The sequence below is a fragment of the Heliangelus exortis genome, chromosome 1 (assembly GCF_036169615.1).
Source record: "Heliangelus exortis chromosome 1, bHelExo1.hap1, whole genome shotgun sequence".
Taxonomy (NCBI): Eukaryota; Metazoa; Chordata; class Aves; order Apodiformes; family Trochilidae; genus Heliangelus; species Heliangelus exortis.
The window spans coordinates 121,764,864-121,788,679 of record NC_092422.1 but is presented as its reverse complement, the minus strand read 5'-3'; the positions used below and the strand labels follow the sequence as shown (position 1 = coordinate 121,788,679).

At 35.0% G+C, this 23,816-nt stretch overlaps 1 protein-coding gene across 4 annotated transcripts in view; it reads right to left on the bottom strand.

The window, feature by feature from the left end:
- The window catches only part of ANKS1B (ankyrin repeat and sterile alpha motif domain containing 1B), a 414,385-nt gene that overhangs the window by 338,696 nt on the left and 51,873 nt on the right, over window positions 1-23,816 (bottom strand). For all 4 annotated transcript variants that reach the window (XM_071764199.1, XM_071764208.1, XM_071764216.1 and 1 more), the window contains exons 3-6: window positions 22,760-22,916; window positions 11,324-11,620; window positions 3,924-3,999; window positions 2,148-2,249 (exon numbers count right to left, since the gene is read on the bottom strand). In XM_071764199.1, coding sequence (XP_071620300.1) covers window positions 2,148-2,249; window positions 3,924-3,999; window positions 11,324-11,620; window positions 22,760-22,916 — 632 coding nt within the window. The remainder of the gene's footprint in view (window positions 1-2,147; window positions 2,250-3,923; window positions 4,000-11,323; window positions 11,621-22,759; window positions 22,917-23,816) is intronic.

Genomic DNA, 23,816 nt, shown 5'->3' with positions numbered 1-23,816 from the left:
GTTCAGTGCAGCTGAGACCTGAGCAAGACAGAAAATGATGGGAAATGTATGAGTGACAAAGACTCAAACTGTCATTTCTAGTAATTCCATCTATAATTAACAGGCAGTAAAAAAACAAAAAAACCCAAAAAAAAAGGCTCAGGTGGTGTATACTTTACTCAGCTTTTTATACATTGCTTTTTAAAGTGAAATGTTTTTTTATTTTTCTTCTTTCAGATAATGTGGCAAAATCTTCGAAGACATCAGACTGTGCAAACACAAAAACAGTATTTTTGCATAAACTCCAATCACTGTTTTTTAGTGAGAAAAGATGTAAAGATTACAGAAACACTAGGATCACTTAAAAAGACTTACTGGCAAAAAGTTCTGTTTCTTTTTAACCTATAATCTCTAAAATCCAGTTTTTTAAACAGTCTTTTAAAAGGGGAGAACACCAATAGAAACTTCTGTCCACAATTCTTAAATTCTGGAGGTCTTGTTCACACCAGGCTACTGCTACGTTTTAGTACCAGCTGAATGGAGTTAGTATGACTGCTTCCATAAACTTCTGAAGTAATGAGGGCAACCCCACATTTTTTGGTTTTGATTTTTTGGCTTTTTACTTTGTTTTTTTAAGGAAGTACAAGTTCATGCTGCAGCTCACTGAGGACATAAAGGCTGAAGTTTCACCACACAGTCTGAAGCAATTTAGGAACTCTCTTATGCTGATAGGGGGAAGTCATACTTTGCTCACTCACATATTCCCACTTTTTTAATGCACATTTTGCCAGTTACCTGGGACACAGCTAACTCATGGGATCTGAATCCCACAGGATGTTAAGTTCATTAAAACAGACACATATATACATATATTTACAGTTATAATAGTGGGGGGGTTTGTTACATGCTATTAAATAAAGCACTTTACTAAATTATATATTTTATATATTATTGGTTCATGAACAGAATCATATTACTTTGCAATCTCCTGTATGCAGGAAATAGAGAAGGGGATTGTGTAGCTGGAAGCAGGGGAGGAGGAAAGGAGGGATGGGAGGAAGAGAAAAAGAAGATAGGAAGGAGGGAAAGAGGAAGTCCTCAAGGCAAGCTGCTAATTCAGTTCAGTTATAATATGAATCCACTACTAAAGAGAATAGGTATCCCCCAGCATGCAAAATTTTCATTATACTTATATGAGCTCTGTATTTTCAGTCCATTATCTCACTGCAAAACTTTAATGAAGCTGCCTAAAAAGTTTGGAAGTTACTTAGAAAAGAAAACCTGAAGGACACAGTATGGCCACATGACCTTTTTTCTCTAGGAAACATTCTTATGAAATACTGAAGCATAAGCTCATTCTTATGTAGAACCAACACTGAACTTATTAAAATTGTTTATTTAAAGACAAGAATAATTAATACAGGCAGAGATGCAACAATGATACCTGCAGGGAACCCCTCTGTGAAACAGTTAATAAAGACTAATCAAAAATTCAGGCAAAAAATTCCATAGAAGAGAAGGAATAACGCTGAACCATGAGTTTTGTACTAGCTCATGTTTCATCACTTTACTTCCATCTTCTAGAGTACAAAAATGGAAGTCAACAATGGAGTTCCATTGGTACTACACCATGAAAGTAAGATGAGGAATGAGAACAAACATATGTAAAACAAAATTATGTTATTTCTGCTGTAATGATGAGAGTTATTGCTGGTCTGTTGATGTTTTTGTTTGTTTGTTTGTTTTAATTAAAGGAAAATGAGAAAATTGTAATTAAATGTTTTGAAAATTTTTCATCATATTTCAGTCATAGTTGTTATTCATAAACAAATCAAGCACTTCAAATTTGGTTTGCCATCACAGTTTCATGGAACTGCAGGGCAATATTACAGTATGTTATTCTGTAATGAAGAACATACAAAGAGTAACTGTGACACAATAAGCTAATGTCTATTGTCAGTAAAAAAGGAAGGATTTACTCTGAACTTCAGATATTCAGACATTTATCTTTGTGTATCTAGAAAATGAGAATTTTGTCTCTGTTAACTTAAGTGACTAGACCTCTGTATAATGACATCTTTTAAAAAGTAGGTATTACAATCTACCTTAATATTACTCTGTGCTATTCTCTATCATCTCTAACAAATGTATGGCTGGGTATGACTTACCTTGAAGTAGAGCTGCAATTTGGAGTGACTGCTGAGATGGATGTTCTTTAAGAATATCTAAAACCGTTCTACCCAGACTGTCCTTTATGTTGGTATCAATTCCTGAAAAAGAAGATGATCTGGTGGAATTTTTAACCCCAAGCACTTCTGATGACAAATGCAGTATATCAGACTCAATTACCTGGCAAATTGAAAATGCAAGTAGCAGATTAACACCTGTATAGCAGTTGAAATACAGTACCCATTTCTGTTTAAAACTTGAGTAGCCTAAAATTGCTGACATGGATTGTTTTTATCTTTCTATAACTCATGTGGATATAAAGTAAGCCTCTTAAACACAACTTGGGATTATTTCATCAGACTGTTCCCAAGAAACAGCCACCCTGAAAATAGAATTCTACAAGATCAAAAATTTTCTGAAGTTTTTTCCTACATTCCTGGATTCTAATTCTCCCCAGACTGCTCTGATTGATTGGGAATTTTCTAGTCCATAGTACCACTATGTGTTTTGGGAGCAACACTGGAAGTTATTAACAGTAAGAGTTACTTATATGAATTTCAATCATGTCACTATTCATGTTCCAAGTAGACTGGAATACCCATATGCAGTATAAGGGCTGTGTTAATAGCCAGAGTGTTTCCTCACAGACTATGCAGACTGTTGACATACTTATTGGCTGGCTCACACCGTAATTGTAACCATAAATAAGTTGTAGGCTGATTCTGGTTAGGTGTCCAAGAATTTGTACAGGATACTTCATGACTCTCCACCTTGTTTTGTAGAGGCTACTTCAGAAAATTTTGCCCCATGGTAGAATCTTGAAGTTATTTCTTAGTTTCCTTTGCTGTAGCTACTTATAACATCCTCTGAGTCTTTTTTGAAGCAGAAGTAGAGAAAGAAATTAATATAAAAAGGCCCTGCCTTCTTGAGAGCAGTTGGTTATGCCTTTCTGCCTCCTTACTCATACAAACAAGTATCTTGGAAGGATCTTATTTCTGAAAACAGATTTCAGATCGGGTACACATTTGCTGAAATTCAGATGAGAAGATGACATACTTGCCTTCTTTTGCAATATAACCCCACAAGCACTGATAATTGAGATCCTTCAGTGTAGCAAAAGTGCACGTATCTCAGAGAAGTAATTTCTAGATATTTTAATTTTCACTGGTCTTCACATTTATTTGAGAAGACACTTGTATATATAGATTAGTAATAGATTAGTAATTTACCTGCAACAATTCTGACTCTTATGATGTGGAAGACGAATTTGCTGGGACTCTATATCCCTGTTCTCCTGTCCTTTCCAGACAGCTGCAATTCTTGGAGACACAGTGCTTTCCCCTTTCTTCACAGGCACTCAAAGCTTATCCAGGAAATGAAGGATCAAGCAGGGTGGTGTGTTTGTTAGCAATAGCTAACTGAAGGAAATAAATTTAAACATGAGTCTTCTGGCCTGTATTTCAAAGAACACTCATGGCTGTCTTTTAGAATGAATAACAAAATTTTATGCAGCCATTTTGTTCTCAGAATACCGAGGCATACACTGAGTCATATGCAGAACATCTGAGTCTTAGTGAAAATATTTCTTTTGTTCTCTGTGTATAGTAATTTTCTTATTCTAAAAGAACGCTGCTTTAAAGAAAAGGTACACGTGACTAGATTTGCAGAAGCTGAGAAAGATAACAGTAATTTGTTTAACTAAAATTTGAGGAGGCATACATGAGATTAGGATTACTAAGGATATTTGGTCAGTGTTTCCTGTAAGTTAGATTTACCTGTTTCAAGCAAAATGCGTACTACCTCCACCTTTCCAAACAGGGCTGCTTCATGCAGAGCGCTCCCTTTTTCTGTCTAGAAAAAAAAATTGTGACATTTAAAATGCAGATTAAAACACATATGAATAATTTCAAAAGGAGTATATTTAGAACAGAAGTATTTACTTTTCCCCTCTATTTTATCTGCATATAAAGAAATCTGAATGGGCAAGAAGAAATACTTCCGTAACTATTATCCAGGATTTTAAATGCTGTGAGTTCTACTAAAAAAGTAATAACTATATAAGAAAATATAGTAAGGATGTAATAGAAGCCCTAAGTAGCAAGCCTACATTTGTGTAAAATTTCTAAAGCCCTATTATAGGCCGTGAAAATGTAGTTGATACCACCAGTAGAACACAGCTTTTCAGCAGACTCAGCCAGTTTACATGTAGACATCTACACTTCCTGAGCTGTTTTAATCTGAAACTGGATCACACCCTAGAAGGTCAACTCAGTCACACTGTGAGAGATGCCCTAGGATATCCCACCTGATTTCCAGCTGATGTTCCAGTTCATGCTAACATGTCATTTGCATCATATCTGCCTCATACAGATGTCTTGGATACCCTAGGGCACCTCCAACAGCAGTAGATATCTTAGTATAGATGATTAAATTCTACCCTAGGTGCTGTGAACCTGATTTTGCAGATTTCTCTGGCACAAAATTATTTCTGAATGGACTTTTGCTAAAATAAAATTTACAGTACTAAAAAACTATCTCTCTTAACAAGCTACTTTTCTTAGTATTTTATACTGCTGACAGTGAAAAATTTTAACAGAATACCATTCCATACAATAGCATTAGTACTAGCTAAACACAACTAGATCTCACAGAATCTCTGGCTCATTTATTTTTTTGAATAGTAAATTAGATTGTGTACTGAGGTTTGAGGTTTTTTTGTAGGCAAATGCTAAAGGTTTTGCTTCTTGAATTAATTTTTTCTAAGCTTTATTTAAAAGCACCATTGTCATGCTTGCTATGGTGGAAAGACTTAAAAAACACCCCCCAAAATTAACTCTGAAATAAAATAGTGATTCATTATTTATTATCTGTATCAGAATGCGCCAGTGTTACAGTGATACAGTGAGAGGATATTTAGGAATAATCAGAGGTAATGAGATGGCATGTGAGCACACAGTAAGTGTACATATGTCCTACCAATTGAGCCTGAAAACTCTTCGTTATGTCTGTAACAGGAACACTCTTTATCTTTCTCCAAACTTAGCACATGGATGTGCAAAATAGAGTGTGCCCACTGTTATTTACATCCATCCCATCAGGTATACTAACAGTGTAACAGAGATGAGAAGGCAATCAGTAATAAGAGTAATAAGTGAATATACACACGAAATACATGTCTCAAAACAATTACTAATCTTTCAGTTTTTAGAAGCAATCCAGATAAACACTCACAGACTTATTCTGAGCAAGAAAACTAAATATTCAGATTGACTTGGAGATCCTTTATTCAAATAGTATCTTCAAGAGTTTTTCAGTAAATGCAACTGACTTTAACAACTGGAAAACTTTGCAGTGATATAGGGAAACCACTAAGCTACACACAGAGCTTAAGGTGCAGCTCAGAAATTTCTGGAAATGAAAACAGTTGCCAGAAAAGTAACTGGTAGCTATAGGTCTGATTACTGGAAAAAACTTGACATAAGCAATCTTTCTACTATTAACATAGAGTTCCCTGTCATCAAGGATGTGAAGTACAACTTTCATTTCTAAAATATTTGACATTGGAAAGACAGATGGTGAAATTAAAAAGCCACAATGGGGATAAGTTTGGCATGATAACTTGCCAGAGAAGAACACCAAAACAGGGGCTCCATCAAAATTGATCACTGACTGCTGTAGAGGGAGGTAACCTTCCCTTTTCTTCACACCTGATGAGGACACACCTGGAGTACTCTATGCAGTTCCGGGCTCCTCAGTACAATAGAAATTCAGAGCTACAGGAGCAAGTTACTAAGAAGACTAAGAGATGGAAGCATCTCTCCTGTGAGGAAATGCTGAGAGACCGGGGACTGTTTAGCCTAGATAAGAAGTCTTGTGGGGGATCTCATCAATGTGTATAAAAATAGCTGAAGGGATGGTGTAAAGAAGACTAATAGAGGCTTGTTGGAGTCCAGTGACAGAAGAGGTAATGGGGAAAACCTGAAACACGGAAGGCTCTGTCTGAAACTAAGGAAACATTTTTACTGTGCAGGTGACTGAGTCCTGGTACAAGTTGCCCATGAAGGTTGTAGAGTCTCAGTCCTTGGAGACATGTAAAAATTGTCTGGACATGGTGCTGGGAACCCTGTTCTAGGTGACTGTGCTTGAGCAAGGGGTTAGGCCAGTTGACCTCCACAGTTTCCTTCCAACCTCAACCATCCTGTGATTCTGGTAGGGATAATAGTGTTGTGTACACCAGCAATGAAATCCTCAGAAATTCAAATACTATAGAAGGCATCAGCACTAAATTTTAGTCCTTCTTAGAATTAGCTGCAGAGATGGGAACAAGCTGCACCTTGATTAAAATTGTAAAGATCATTCTGTACAAATATTAGTAAAGAACCTTTTTAATGGGAAAAAAAAATGGACAAACTTCAATGACAATAGGTATCTATAATCCATTACTGTGGCGAGATCTGAGACCAAGAAAGGTTAATTTTCTGGCATGCTGAATCAGCAGCTTTGAAGACAAGGAAGAGGTTCTATTCTCAGTCTCCTTCATTACGAGGCAGAAAAGATTTGTCAGAACTGGCAGCAGTCCTTTCAAGTGATCAAAATTCCCCAATGGAGGAAAGACTGGTAATATTTTCCTTGGTGGGAAGCATACAACTCATAACAAATGGAAAGAAAACTAATATGAGAAGAAATTTCTGTAGATGGCTGAGGCAAATCTATCTGGGGCCAACTTCAGATCCAGAAGATAACTCTGTAACAATGAAGCTAAGCTCTTCTATGCATAAAGAGAGTAGAGACTTAAGTCACCTACATATGTAATTCATAATGTTGTTAAAGGAATCAAAAGCCAAATGCCATTTTAAAAATTTTGTACTTCCTTGCATCTTGACCTATTCTACTTGAAATGCTTTACAGGTGATCTACATTGCCCTGAATTCTGGGGTGGCTTTTGTCTAACATCTCCAAGCTATCAGACAATAAGGTCTGACATTACAGTCTGTTTGACAGAGGAGCTTGAAAGGCACACCATATAAACAGTGGACTGATCCGTCCACTCTATAGATGATTTCCTGAGCAAGAGGGGAACTATTGACACAAAACTGAAAGAAAAATCAGTCTGGGAATATGGAGATAGAAAGCATGCTTGTAAGATGCAGATGTGTAATTCTGCATGAGATATCAAAGATGAATGCTGACGTAAATCTTAAAAGCTCTAGGCAGGATTTCATGGTAATAGTAAATAACTAATGAGTGAATCAGATCCCTCGACCCAAAAACTGTCCAGAAGGCAGAAATGTCCTTGTTACCAGACTTCAGTTACTGAATCCCATTTTAACATAGGGAAGATGCTGAGCCTCAGGATGAACAAGGCCAAAAACAAACTCAGATGATGGGCTAAGTAGATACATATCTATCCGCAAATGTACATGGGGACTACTACTTGAAGACAAAAATAATGATGGTTTTGGGGTTTTTTTTCCGGTGCAATAGAGGATGTTATACAAATTAGGAGGACTATACATTATTTAAGATGTGCTAGAGTTTTGAGGTATATCTTTTTCATTTGCAATGATGCACCTATGCACTTAGTGGTGTACCTAGGCACTCATATACTTTTGTTGTCTATACTACAGCAAACAAACTTAAGATTATAGACAATAATCACTGCTTTACTTCCTTAAGCTTTCATTGCTTCCGATAATATTTTCCTGGCAAAGTGAACACTAACATTATATTTGGAAATGCTTCCATTGCAATATTTAATGCAAAAAAATTTTCATAAACATAGTGGGCTAAAGTCTGCCTAAGTATGCATCAATGGATTATATATTGATTGTCTGGCATAGGTTTTCTGTATGTCAGATATAGAGAACTATAATAAAGCAGTCCCAGCACCAAGTAGCTTACAGCTAAATACAAGTACAATGTCACAGCTGGACACACAAAGCAAGCAAGGATAGAAGGATACTGTCAGTAGGAACACTGGGATACACAAACCAACTTGGTGTACAATTTGCAGGCTCACAGAAAAGCATCAAGGGTTCTACCAATTAGAGATTTTTTTTTTACCATGTAATTATGGAAGACCTTAGTAATCAGGTCACTTGTCAGGTCCTTATTCATAGGCAGTTTACTATAGTTTTGATATGGATTTCAGATGTAGTCTGAAAGACAGAATGGTAGCTTTGCAAATTGATTCACAGAACATCCTCCATACATAATGACAGCAAAAAGGAAGGGGCATAGCTCTTTGCACAGGAACTACAGTGATAAGCAATGTAAATTGCCACCATTATTGGAACAGACAGGGAAGGCAAACAGGGATAGATAAAAAGTTGGATAAGCAGAAGGGGCCAAGTTTTTAAGGTATTTAAAATTATGAAATTACTGTTTACATGAAATACACTGAACTGCGCAGTATCTTATTTTACTGAGGGCCCAAAATCTATCACTCACCCAAAACCTGTGTATGTTTCATATGTTTCAATTTAAATGAAAACTTCAAAGCTTAAAGAGATGAAGCAGATTTGTATTGCCCACTTCTAAATAATTTCAGATTGAAGGATATTGGGTAGACCTGGGAAATGAATGAAATGTGTGATTAATTCAATCAAAAATTAAATTCTATTATTAATCTAAATATTTGCTATGATCAAAAGTGCTCAGAGAGTACAGAAGAGAAAGATAACATGGCTAAAGTAAACTTCCCATTTAAACAAATAAATATTTACAGTTATAGAATGATAGAGAATAGGCTACTTCTATAATTGTCTCTCAATATTCTGAGAGCTCTGTACTGCTGATAAGCTGAATTTATTTAATGTGTATGAGCGCATACAATTTTATTTACCACATGGGACTATACACTTTGCATATTGTTCTTTCCCAGTCACTGACACAGAGCGATTTAATTAATATTAAAAGAGATAAGTTCAATTTTAAGTCACAGGCAGATACTGTATGCTCTGCTCAGTTTAATAAACTGCCAGTAATTGTCAACAAATAATTTTTCAGAGGTTTAGAATTAATGTTAACGGTGTGTACAGAGCCAACTTTGCAATATGCTAAGATGCTGAATGAAAAGGAACATACTGATGGAGAATATCTACACCAGTGAGAAAATAAAGAAGCAATATTTCCTTATGGCAAGTAGGACAAACACAGAAGAAGCAAAAGTACTCAGTGCAAAAAAGAAAAAATAAAATTTCCCCTGCCTAAGAATAACTAAGAAAAACAAGAATATAAACTACTTCAAAAAAATAGAATTAAAAAAAAAAAAAAGAAAAGAAAAGAAGTCCTATAAATATAGTGCAGATGGCAAACAGATAACCATTACTAAAAAAATCTCTCGTTTCTTAAAAGAAGATGGTACACAATTTGCAGCCCCTCTATTTTTAAAGACTAGTGAAAAACTTTTGGCATAACTATAGATAGAAATGGCTTAGGAGATTTCACAGCAGTGCTAAAATTATCTGGATTACATAAGAGGAAAAACACACTTCATAAAAGTATTGTGTGATATTCAGCTCTAATATAAGCATCAGTTTTTAAGTTGCCATGACAGAGAATGTTTTTCTTCAATTATTCTATTTCTTAAACATCAATTCAGACATCACTTCAGTTTCTTTCTGATTTTTTCCTCGTTCATTTGCTACAGATAGAAATTATACATTCAGTAACATATTTGAGGCTTCCATTTTGTGTTGCTTTAGCATTAAACTTCTCTTAATTACTGAAGATACAGTAATAGTAAAGGACAACTGAAAAAGAAGAGCTGCTTGTATGTATCAGTTTCTAGTAAAGAAAATCAAAATCAAATTAAATTGGAAGCATAGTGTTAGGCAACTGTAAGCAAGCCACACGAAAAAAAAAAAAAAAGATTATGTTTGAAATAGTTTGAAGCAACTACTGCTGCTACATCAAAAGATACTACACCGAATTTTATATTTTGAAGTCATTTGAGTATATCTATATTTAATCTTGAAACATGTAAATATTTCCTGGTTTGCTTTGTTGGGGTTTTTAATCTAACTTTTCATTCCCATTTCCCCTTATTCTCCTAAAATGTTGAAGAATATGACCTTGATGGAAGAATCCAGAAATATAAAAAGTTCATAGAATTCTGGTGCAATCTTTTTGTACAAAAGGGAATTATGTGTACAAAGGTGTTTGATTAAATGCACAGTAAGCTTAAAAATTTTATGAAACTTAGTCAATTTTTAGGAAGAGTCCAGATGATTTACTAAATTACTGATAGATAAAAGATTCTCTGGATGTGGCTCTAAAGTAAGTGTAACTATGGTTGGTTGGTTTGTCTGAAAACAGATGTGAAGCTGAGACAATCTCAATTCAAAGCATAGGATATATACTTAAGACAGCAAGAACGCTACTTTAAATCTGAAGATAAATAAACTTTAAACTCAAACTGCTGTCAATTAAATTAAGAGAAATCACTAAGACTGAGGCAATACTTCACAAGTAACAGAATCAATTTCTCTGTAGGTATAAAGCTTTGACACCACTACAAAGACTTAGACATAAAATTTACTGCTGCTGTAATTTGTATCTGTTCTCATCTATGTCTCTTTTATTTAATGTTACCCCTTTTACACCATTATAATAATTTATTGTGCATGGAACTAGATGTAACAAACAGCTAACAGCTTGGAGCCATTAGCTGAAAGAATATATTGCTATAGAATTTCTTTCAGATTTATACAACAAGTATTTAGAAAAGGAGAATAATCAAAATCATTATTTTTCAGTAACTAGGTTTAGAATGAGTTGTCAGTCAAGCATTGCTTCAGACTGCTATGAGCATTAAGTGCCATAGCTTTAGCAAGTCAGCTTAGTGTCATTAAAGCCAATGTTGTAAAAAAACCACAATATATATATTCAACTGCATGAATGGCTGATATAATTTGTGTGTATCTGTCTTGAGAGAACATAAAAATACAGACTCAGCTTTGAAGATATGTATCTTTCTTGAGTTAATCCGTTTGAACGCATTTAGGTGGAAAAAGAAATCTGTATTGTATATCCTCTTGCAGCTTTACTAATTAAGTAAATGCAAGTGATTTTAATAGAAAAAATGTAAGAAGTTATTAATTTGAATCATATTGTAATGATAAAGGAAAGGAAGAAAGGCAGAAAGGAAGAAGAGAAGAAGTGACACACTAACTTGGCAGCTGACATCCATTCCAGCCTCCAGAAGCACCTGTACAACAGCTTTGTGGCCATTACGTGCAGCAAGATGCAAAGGAGTGTGTTTTCTTGTATTACAGTTCATCAGGTTTGGATAGGCTTTGATGATCATTTTTACAACACGCAGACGTCCATAAAGTGCTGCCAGATCCAGTGGTGTTTCTAGTTTGTTGTTCCTTATTGTAGGGTCTGTGAGCTCTTCTAATAGAACAGCGACTACTTCTGAATGACCGTATTGAGCTGCACAATGCAGTGCTGTTTCATTTTCATTGTTCTGTTAAAAACAAAACAAAACCTTCAGAAATTCATGTTTAATCACACAATAGAACTACTTGGCTTCTATAAGCTGACTCCGTGAGATCACTACACGGGCAGAGTTTGCGATTAAATGTATGGTAATTTATGTTGAACGCTCCAGAATTACTCCACCAAAATTTTACAATACATTAATATTTCAGCTTCATGACTCTCAAGCAGATCAGATGGCTATGTGTCCATGTTGTTCTCAATCCATTTTTAACAATATGCCCCCCAAAATCTTGTCATTCATGATACACCAAAATATGTAACTGTTCTTGATTCAACTGTTCCTGAAATCATACTTGAGTCCTCCTCTGGGAAATGCTTTTTATCTAAGCTTCTCGTCACAGTATAAGTGGTTTTAAATCACAGTACTTTGTTATTAGAATACTGAAATGACAGAGAAAAACTTTGGAATGACAATGTATCAGACACAAGGGCAACAAATAAAACTTGGAAGAAGGCAAAATAGCAGCTGTAGATAATAGAAACTCTTAGCTTATCACCTAAGCAGCTATTCAGCTCAGGGCTCTGCAGGCAGATGTGTGTGTGCATTTTAAGGCATCTGGGTATTGGGGTGCTGTGGACTGAGTAAGTTTTTGCTTTATAAATCAGTGCCCCCCAGGTCTTTCCCCAAACACCATTTAATAATCTTAATAATAAGTAAATATTGAGCTTAAGTAGTATCTTTAACTGTTTTCTTTCAGTCCTGCCTGCATATTTGCAAATCCCAAACAGACAAATAACTTCAGGCAAAGTGGAAGAAAATAATCTGTAGAGCTCTCTGAATTCTACATGCCATCTATATTATTAATATATCTTACATACTCTTTATGAATACTTAAACAGACATTATATGTTTTAAAGTATGTACATTGACCACCTCTTCTGATATATGATTTATAAAATTTCGTGACAGTTTTGAAAAGGTAGTAAAAGGGGAAAGCCCAATATGTGCCATAGAAAGAAAGAAAAGAAAGAAAGAAGGAAAAGAAAGAAAGAAGGAAAAGAAAGAAAAAAAGAAAAGAAAGAAAGAAAAAAAGAAAAGAAAGAAAGAAAAAAAGAAAAGAAAGAAAGAAAAAAAGAAAAGAAAGAAAGAAAGAAAGAAAGAAAGAAAGAAAGAAAGAAAGAAAGAAAGAAAGAAAGAAAGAAAGAAAGAAAGAAAGAAAGAAAGAAAGAAAGAGAGAAAGAAAGAAAGAGAGAAAGAGAGAGCGAAAGAGAGAGTGAAAGAAAGAGAGAGCGAAAGAAAGAAAGAAAGAAAGAAAGAAAGAAAGAAAGAAAGAAAGAAAGAAACAAACAAACAAACAAACAAACAAACAAAGAAACAAAGAAACAAAGAAAGAAAAGTGTAAATTCAGAAAAGATACTAGAGAAGTGTAGAAATATAATTCTAAAGAAAGGGGACAAGATACATCTGAATCCATAGGCTGTATTTCTCACAACTCAAGAAAGTTCTGAGGATAGAGAATTGAAAAAAAAAAAAAAAAAAAAGGTAAAAAAGATTTGTCTTCTGAAAGACAGAAACTATGAGAGAATCAGAGGCCTCTTACTCAAGAGTTAGCTAAGAAAGTCATGCTACATATCTAAAGATATGGAAAGGGGTAAAACTTTTTTCTTTTTCTTTTCTTTTTTCTTTCCTTTTCATAAGAGTGTTTTTAATTCCATAATCAAAACCTTAAATCTGAGTTTAACATTGCTGTCTTTTTCATCTCATTTTGTAATTTAAAATGACTCAGATCAAGCTGGGAGACAGAAGAGACAGATCAATACATTTAGATGAATTAATGTTGCAGATTATTAACTCTTCAGGTGTCTGCAACACCACACAAGATCCCAGAGACTGGGATGTGTTTTCTGCAAGACAGAAGCTGGAATGTAAGAAGAGACAGCCAGAAAGTGAGAAGTTTCCATTGGCAGACATGGCTTGATGGCTAGGATGTATTTGAGTCATGCATTATTCAGACCACCACATGGTCTTTATTACATGGACCTAAATTCAGTTTGAAATATATACTATGACAATACTACATGTCTGCAGTGATCTATCAATTATCTGTGATATGTTTTTTCTGCTCCATTGACTTCTAAGGGGTCCTTTACACAGGACTGGACAAAGCAATTTTTTAACATACAGTGGTATGCTCACAAATCACCTAGTCTATTAAAATTTATTTTTTTTAATTTTCATTACTTCATGGATGGAACTGCATAGATGAACATGAATCAGATGATCTGATTTTGTGTACCATTACCACAATTTAGTATGAAAATCAGATAATTGCACATAAAATGGCCAATTATGGCAATTTCTACCTACAGATACTGCGTTTACATATCCAGTGGAAATAGTTGCAAAAAAAATTAGATCTATAACTATATTCACATTCTGTGAAGTAAATAGCAAAAACTACATTTACTATACATCTAACAAACAATTATATTTATCAATATCTGCTTATGTTTCAATTTTTTTCCAAGTATTTCTGGATATTATATAAAGTATCTGGAAATTTACACCAACAGTCTCATACTGTAGTTTTAAAGTGTGCTGATTAACTTTCCAAAGAGACATGAAAATTAAATTGGCTACAGCCTTTTTTTCACAAAATGCGGCCACTGGCCTAAATTTCAGTCACAGATATAGAAAAATAGAGACAAACCAGTCCAAATCACTGCTGCTTGGCAGCTAGCTGAAATTTGCTCCCTCTAAATAAAGAATACCCAGCTACATTTTCAAGAAAGGGTGAATACACCCTACTACAGAAAAGTATATTGTTACAACCCATGGTGCATAAACTCACCAATAAATCTGAAAAAAATGTTATTATTTTCAAAGGAACATTGCTGAGCATTTTTTTATGGGTCTTTTTTCTTTGTAGTTTCCAAGTTAAAGCTGCATGTAAATTAATGACAAACCAAACTGATTTAAAATTAAAAAAAAAAAAAATAGGTATCACTGAAATAAAATAAGGAATCCAACCTGGAAATTAAAATTCAGTTGTAGAATCATAGAATGACTTAGGTTGGAAGGGACCTTAGAGATCATCTACTCCAACCTTCCTGCCATGGGCAGGGATGACTCTCAACAAGGCAACATTGCCCGAAGTCTCACTCAGCCTGGCCTTGAACAGCTCCAGGGAAGGAACATCCACAGCTCCTCTGGGCAGTCTGTTCCAGAGCCTCATTACCCTCGTACTGAAGAACTTCTTCCTAAGATCCAGCCTAAACCTATCCTCCTTCAGTTGAAACCATTTCCCCTCAATCTGTTGCTGGATACTCTTATGAAAAGTCCCTTTCCAGATTTCCTGTAGGTTCCCTTCAGGTATTGAAATACAGATGTAAGGTCCCCCAGGAGTCTTCTCTTCTTCAGGATGAACAATCCCAGCTCCCTCAGCCTCTCCTCATAGCAGAAGTGCCCCTGATAATTCAATTGCCTACACACATGTAGTCTGAACAGCCATTGTGTATATTGTGTTAATCAGAGCTGGGAGGTACTACCTAATTAAAACTTAATACAACATCCATCTCTTTTTGAAATGCAAATTAATCAACTCAGCTCAGGTATAGAAGACAGAATGATTTTTAACTTCTAAAGAGAGATTTACAACTTGTTTAACTGTCCTCCGAATTTATGCGCTTCAACAATTCAGTACTACTTACAAAAAATAAATCACCTTGGAAGCAAGAGGTTTTACTGAGGAAAGAGGACAGAGTTTTTAAATAGGTTTTCTCTGAGCCTAACATCTTCAAATTTAGGAAAGGAGGGAATGCCTGTCAGATAGACATATTTGGTTCAACATTCCCAAAGAGATCCCTAATATGTAGGAGACTAATTTCCTCGAGTGAAAGAAACACTATTTTCCTCATGGAAAGATTTACGTGGATGTTTCACTCAGTGTTACAAAATTCTTCCTTAATAACTTTGTTTATATAAGACATAGAGTATGTATAAAACCAAAGAAACAAAACAAAAATCCCCAAACAAAACAAAGCATATGATAATATTTTAAGAGGTGAAGTTATGTGATTTGTTTGGCACCAAAGTTACTGTTAGTTCTGATTTGCCTTTTGTTCAGACAAAGCTAACCCCCCAAGTGCAACTCTATTGATTTTAAAGTAATGTTTATCATAATATTCCTAAAATAACTTATATTTTCAAAGAAATATTTGAAAGACAAGAAAAATAAAAAATTACTCTTGAAGAAATTAATAATAATTTAGCCTTATTTAGTACCTTTTCAATCCCAAATGTAAATTGTTGTTTCTGAAGAACAGAAAGCTTATGTGCTGACACTGATTGCTGTGAGCATTTAACCTGCTATGAAAAGAAATGTCTACATGCAGGTTACCACTGTGTGATTAGATCTGATATCCAATGGCTGAATTATCCACCTAGTGCTGAAGAAACAGACTAGAATGCTTTTAGAAATTTGAGATTCGGTAGGTTAGAAACTGCAAGATAGACCAAGACAGGTCAAGAAAAAGATCTAGAAATGAGAAGATCTAGAAGATAAGACCAGTATTATGCAAAAATAGTATGAAACTGATGCCCCTAATATTAATAATTTATAATATTTTAAACAAGTAATTATTCATAGGGCTTAACTGACATCTTTCAGAAATAAGGAGGTCACCTTAGGATTCAGCTTTTAACCTTTTGGAATTTTCTTCTTCATTATTTGTTACATGGCTCTCTTCATGGGCATGGGCCTGGCACTTCCTAGCTTGACTCTGCATCTTTTCTCTTCCACATACAGCTGGAACTCAGACTTCTGTTGCTGCAAACTGACTTGTGCTTTCAGTCATTACACCTGGTCAGTACTGCACTGTACTACATCATTTAGAGACTGAGAAGGCACGCCACAAAAAATCTAGACCCTCTCTTAAGGTCTACTGATTAGAGGACACATTAGCAAAAATGTTACAGAGGCAATTACTGTAGCTTGGCACTCCGACAGTTCAGAGGTACAGGAAACATCAAGAGAATGAATGACTCTCATGAATATTATACAGGTCTTTGTAAAGCCACTATTAAACAGTGGGTATATTTAGGACTTCTAGTGCATAGGTGTGTAGTTTAAAGCTAAACTGAAGTCCATGCAAGTAGTCTACAAGCAGTAATAACTATCAAACTGTGATTTTTCAGACCTTTGCAAAGAATGCTCAACTCCTTTACTATCTAAGCATTTTTACAATGAACTTGAAAAGGGAGACTTCCTAAATCACTGAGCCATTTCTATGTCACATAATCCCAATGTCAAGTAACTGAATACAACAATATATGCAAGACAGAGAATGATCTCAAGATCATTTTACTTCACCTACTAAAACCAGGAAGACATTTTCCTAAGTTCCACCAGTGTAAGAGTTAATCACACCAAAAACAAAAAAAAAAAAGAAAAGGAACTTTGCCTGACTGATGATTGACTCAGTGAGTAGCATGTCACGGTGTTTAAAGTGCTTTTCTGGATGTCTAGGGCAAAACCCAAACAAAGTTACAACAGAAACCCTAAACACAGCTAAGAATGAGAAGAGCTCTTGGAAACAACACGACTTTAGTGTCCATTCTGCTTGACCAAGGGAATGGTTTCTTACATGGTGCACTAAATTTTAAAGTTTATGTGGAAAAATTGCTAACCACATCTGAAAAATAGCCAATGACATCCTTCCTACCACACATCATCAATGAAGCTGTCTAATTTGAAAGTAATTAAAGAAATAAAAAGCCTGTAAATTTCCTTATCAAGTACTCTCTGAAACTCAAAGCCAAGCATTAGAATTTAGGTATCCTTAATATCTCCAGATAAGTTTTCAGAACTAATTTAAAAAGCAAAGTATCTAAGACAACACTAAATATTTTCCTTTCTTGTTCTGCTACAACTGTAATTGTACATAGATTAAATATTATTCACAACTTTGCCTACATTCAAAAACTTAGAAACTTGAGTATTCATACTCACTAGGGATTTAAAAGAAGTTGTATATTGTATCATTGGTGTGTTTCTCTAACTTTGTTGTTTGGTTTTTTTTAAGACCTACCATTCCTGATTAATTCTTTTCTTTACTGCATGCTACCTTGCTCCATTTGCCTTTTTTCCTTCTCAGCAGAGTTGAAGCCTCTGTATTCTAATCTCTAATGAATGTTCCAGTAACAAATGTCCCCATATGGTATGTACTGGGTCCAACTATTTAACATCACCACCAATGACACAGTTGGGTGGAATGCTCCCTCAGGTAGCTGGTGGATGACAGCAAGCTGAGTGGGGCAGTTGATATTGCAAGGGATGCCATCCAGAGGGACCTTGAGAAATGTGAAGCTCAAGAAGTTCAATAAGGCCAAGTGCAAGGTCCAGCACCTAGGTAGGGGTAACCCCCAATACCAGTACAGACTCAGTAATGAAATTACTAGGAGCAGCTCTGCAGAGAAGGACGTGAAGATGAAAAATTGGATACATGCCTGATAATCAGGTTGAGGGAAGTGATACTTCCCCTCTGTTCTGCTCTTGTGAGACTACGTCTGGAGCACTGCATCCAGCTTTGGGTTCCCCAGTACAAGACAGACATGGATCTGTTGCATGTCATGAAAATGACAGGGTCATGAAAATTACAAGAGGCTCGGAACACCTCTGCTAGAATGACTGAGAAAGTTGGGGTTGTTCAGCATGGAGACGAGAAAACTCCAGGGAGACCTTATTGCAGCCTTTCAGTATAGAAAGGGCCTCGTAAGATAGATGGAGACTTTAGGGATGATGCTTTTAAAATGAAAGATGGTAGATTTAGACTAGATATAAGGAAGACATCCTTTATGATGAGGGTGGTGAGACTTTGGAGTAGGCTGCCCAGAGAAACTGTGGATGCTCCATTACTGGAAGCATCCAAGGTCATGTTCAGCAGGACTATGAACAAACTGATCTAGTACAAGATATCCCAGTCCATTGCAGAGGGGTTGAAATAAATGGTCTTGGAAGGTCCCTTATGACAGATCTGTGATTCTATGAACATATGCTAATTAATATATTTATCATATAGGAACAATATGACAACAAATAACTTATGCCGTTGTCCCATAATTTTGAAAATTCTTGGATTTTGATTTTGATAGTATTTTTTTTTTAAAGGCATTTTTTGTTGAAGTTATTGGGACAAATTCTGCTGCAAATTACCCAGTGTGAATCAAATACACTGAATTCCTATTGAAATTCATCCTTACTTGTGTGGGAACAAAATAAAAAGCAGTTCTGTAATTTAGCTGAATACTTGTAATAAATGTTTTCTTCAATACTATTGCTGCAATTGCCTTAAAAAAATATTTTCTCTGCATATTTTTTCTTCTAAAAAGGATATAATGAAAGTTGCAAGGGATATTCAGAAATTCATCCACATAATGTCTAATTTAAGGAGGGAGGAACATCAAATGCAGAACATGAATATTATTGTTTTTGCAGGCTACTATGGAACTGAATTGTACTTCTGAAAGTCCCTCAGGTGTCACTGAGAGAAGCATGTAATGCCTGCACTTCATTTTAATGATTTGGAAAGACAGTAAATACGTTAGATGTTAGGTATTTACATATTGTGAATGCATCTTGAACTGTTTTCCTTGTCAAATGGAACTAAGGAAATGTAAATGGCTTTTATGAAAATTACATTTGATGCACAGAAAAATTCTACAGTATATATAATATATAAATGTAAGGGAAAAGACATGTTATATGTATCAAGAAAAACAGGAAGAATCACAAAACAGAGAACGTCACCACGAAATTTCAGAAGTGTTCACATGCCTTTCCTGTAAATGTTTTGCTATTCATGTTTTGTAAATATGTTAAATATATACTTTGAACTTGATATTTATTCCTTGTCTTCCACCTTTTTTGCATGTGATTTCCTGCACCAATACCAAACACTATATGTTAACCTATATATGGCTATTACTTATTTTTATTAGACTAGGATTTCTTATCTATTGTGTGATTTTATGATGAGAGTTGACATAAGAAATGCTTCTGCTACCTCGGTGTCTTTATGTAAATAAACATTTAAGCAGTCTGATAACAGCATACATTTTACTGTATTTGGTATTAATTTACTAACAGATCTTGATCTCTCACTACGTACTTGATCTTCATTCAATTTATAATTTACATATTTTCAAGCTTTCATCGATGAAGTTTAAAAACCTGCACGTTTTTTATTTTCACCCTATTTTGGAATTTAAAACACACATCCCACACGTTTAATACACGTGCATTAAATGGTGATAGAATTATTTTCTCACAATTGTTAGGCTGTACGTTTTCTGTGTGTGGAGTTGCCACTGTACATTTCAGCCCCATAAAATTTCATTTAACTGTTTGTGGTTTTTTTCACTTTTATGTAATAGGAACAGTAGGGGGCATTCAGAGATTTAGATGCTGGATATGGCTGGATATGATCTTATGATACTAGTTAACTGTATTTTAAATTATTAATTCACAAATTAATTCACAGTATATTATACTAAATCCATTAATTCATTTAATACATATTCACGCATCAAAAGCTTCTCATTTACTTCTTTGTTATGCTGTTCATTATTTTCACTTACATTTTTAGAAATATTTCTTTTACACAGAATTTTAAAAAATTAAATTAAAATCAAAGATGTATTACAAATTACTTACGATTTTTAAACAATGAAAAAAAATATTTTCTTAAACTGAAAGCACATACATTCTTAATGTGATCCTTATCAAAAAAACAACCAGAAAAAAAAATTACTTAATTATGTTATTTACTGTGATTTTAAAATGTCAGGAAAAATGTCTATTCTTCTCCTCAAATTTCAGAAGAAAAAAAGGAAGAAAAATACCAGAGGATTTCTTGTAAACAGTAGCTTCAGCTCCTTAGAGCTGAGAGAAACTGTGAGAGCTATAAGAAGCCACTTGCCTTTTACAGCATATCAGCAAATAAGTGTAAGCCTCACAAACCTACAGACTCAGAATGTGCAATAGGTATTAGGGTGAGGATGCTACTCTGGTGTTATCTGAAGATATATGGGTGGAGATGGCTTCATATCAATATGGCATATTTTTAATTTCATAATATGGATAGTTGTCTCCTGTGTATAGTAAAATTAGCACAGGAAAGTTGGTGCCAACTAAGAATTCCACCAAATAATACTGGCCACTCTCTAGAGGGGAACACAGGGGGATGTACAAGGTCAGAACTGTGTATGTATGAGCTTAACTTCAAAGTCTAATATGATCAAGTCTCACTTAAGAGTCTTAAGGTCCAACATTCCTTGTGAGGATTGTTCCATTATAAAGTGTTTGGGTAAAAATGAAATAAAAGCAGGAGATCTATCCACAAGACCTGTTTTGAGCCAGGAGGGTATAGAATCAGATGCATCCCTGCTTAATTGGTCAGGCAATCAAAACAGAGAGACTGGATGTCACACCTAATCAAAATATTCTAGAAGTTTGGATGTGTATGTGGATTGGGAAGAAGCAGGTTTTAATTTACATTTCTCTTTGTGATCTTACTGAAATATCTTTTTCACTAACCCACTTTCTGAAGTTCTTGCATACTTTCCAGTTTTCTGTCAGCAGAACACAAGGAATCTCTTCAAGCAAATGGATAGCATGCTATAAATGTTGCTGAAGAAAACAAAAACAAAAACAAAAAAACCTTCTTCTTGGCAAAAAGTGGTCCCACATTTCAACAGGTTTCAACCTATGTGCAACAGCTGATGGGAGTAAGAGACCCTGAGAAACTCCTAATCTGAAACGGAAACTACAGAATGTCAAGTTTTGATTTTTGTATCTTTCCTTGGATGAACCAGGGTATTACAGGCTTTCCCAGAAGGCTGTGACATGGTAGTATTTTATTACTTTGGTTTCCTGTATTTCCCGCACAAACACTTGATGCTCATATCACAGTTATTGTATGGATTCCAGTGGCTAAGTGTACAACCTCGAGTATCAAATCAATTATTCAAGGAATGGCATCTCACACTGGCTAAGTGTTTGCAGTTTAGATCCAGCATTTCTTATATTCTCACAGGTCGCTTTCCAGCCCCACTTCAGTAGACACTGAGGGTGCAATTCATTTGTTAGATTGTACTTTGGCATTTGAGATGCTTTAGGGTACCCTCCTGGAGCCCCTCCACAAGGATATGGTAATTCTGAGCATTTTCACGCCTTACCCATGTGGGTGTCTGTTACTGCAGGGCTTTAGAAGGTACTGGTTTTCTGCAGTTGTGTAAATAAATCCTGCCTTACTTTTGGTTACCTAAATAACCTTCCTGGCTCCTCTGATTACACTGACTCGATCTCTGTGGAATAAAACAGTGCATATACAGACAATGTAGAATTTAGATCTGAATCTGGAGCTAACTCCCACCTTTATATTCCAATAACTTCCTGATTACTCTGGCAAATTCAACAGCTTATGGTTACCACTCATAATTCACAGCCTACTTCCAGTCCTCATCAGTTCATCTGACTGTAGACAGTGTCAGATTTTAATCGACGCCTTTCTTTCTAAATACTAACCCTACAAATGGACCATATAAGTTTATACAGAATGAAAACAGAAGGTGTGCCATATGTTTGACAACCAAAGACAACATATTTATCTTGCTCTTACCCACTGTAAATCATTTTTTGCTAGTATGTGTCCTTGTGCTGCACATGCATACATGCAGTCCATCTGGTTTGTCATTTATCTCTGCATATCAGGTCACTTACAGTACAATCACAACATACCAAGAATACTAATTTTATCTCAAAGTTTGTCAGTAATTCAGTATTTAATTAAGTTACAAAGACATGGAACTTATGCAACTTTAGATCAATATATATGAGATGCAGAGTTAAAGTATGGCTTCATATGATTTTTCAGAAACAAGCAGAAGGGCTTTTTCATATTTTTAAAATCTAATATCCTTTAGGTCAGTGTCCACCCAGAAGAGAGGTACCAGGTATAGTTATACTGGAAGATTTTAACAGTCTTGGAGAAGAAATTACTGGAACAATGGAGAATAGATTTATTAATTTTTTTAATCTGTCAGACCTAAAGAGCATGTGCTGCTCTTTTCTGATTTGTACAAAAATATTTTTTATCACTTCACCTGTTCATTCACTCTGGAGTGTGATGGTCCATGATGAATAAGAATCTTCACAATGTCTACATCTCCTCTCCAAGCAGCCAAGTGAATAGGAAAATAACCTTTATTATCTGCCACATTAGTTGATGCTTCATACTGAAGTAATTTGAGAACTATATCCCTGGAAAACAGGAAGTAAATCTAAAAATTGATAGGAAGTTTATTTTATTAAGTTTTCACATGAACATACATATTACCAAATTTTTTACACTTAATAACAGAAAAAAACCCCATACTGCAAGTAAAACTGCTACAAAAGAAGACCAATCATTTATAAGAATGAAATAGATAGTAAAACATAACCAAAATTTTATAGATTGTAGTGATTCTTACTTCTTGTGAAAACGCAGCAACAATACTATCATCGGTTATCTGGTGCTGTTTCTTTAAACAGGACCATCTGGCCATGGAAACATTTTTAGAATTTGACAGTCAAGGCCACATTTATGTCCCCCAAGACAAACCTTCCAGGCACTAGAGGCAGAGAAATACTCCTATCCCCATTTATTGCTGAGTTCTGAAGGCAGGGAGACAAGAGGGTACGTTTATGGACAGGGTTCTTGCAGTAAGGCTTAAAAGTAACAGGTTTTCTTCTTTAAAACATTGTCTCCAAGAGTTCTTTTGGAGGAAACAATTTCATGATGATCTAGTTACACATATGCTGTCTTCTACAGAATCACTGCCTCTATTTTCATTTCTCTCTCCTGAGAAAAGTGAGGAAAAAAGTTATTTATATTATTTTTATCCTTATTATATTTCTTCCAGTATTTTCAGTGTGGCTTATCATACATTAAATGAAAGATTAGTATAAGCTGGTATATTGCCTTCCTGGTTTTAAGCAGTCTCCTGTACTTAACTTCAAAGGTTAAACTTAAAAATCAGCTGTGGTATGATGACTGGTTATCAACTATGTCAAAAATTAAATTGATTCTCTCATATCTCTCCATTCGTCTTCTCATAGTTTGACACAGTCAGGACTTAGTTATTAAGTTAATAGCATCTATGATCCAGTGTGGGCAGT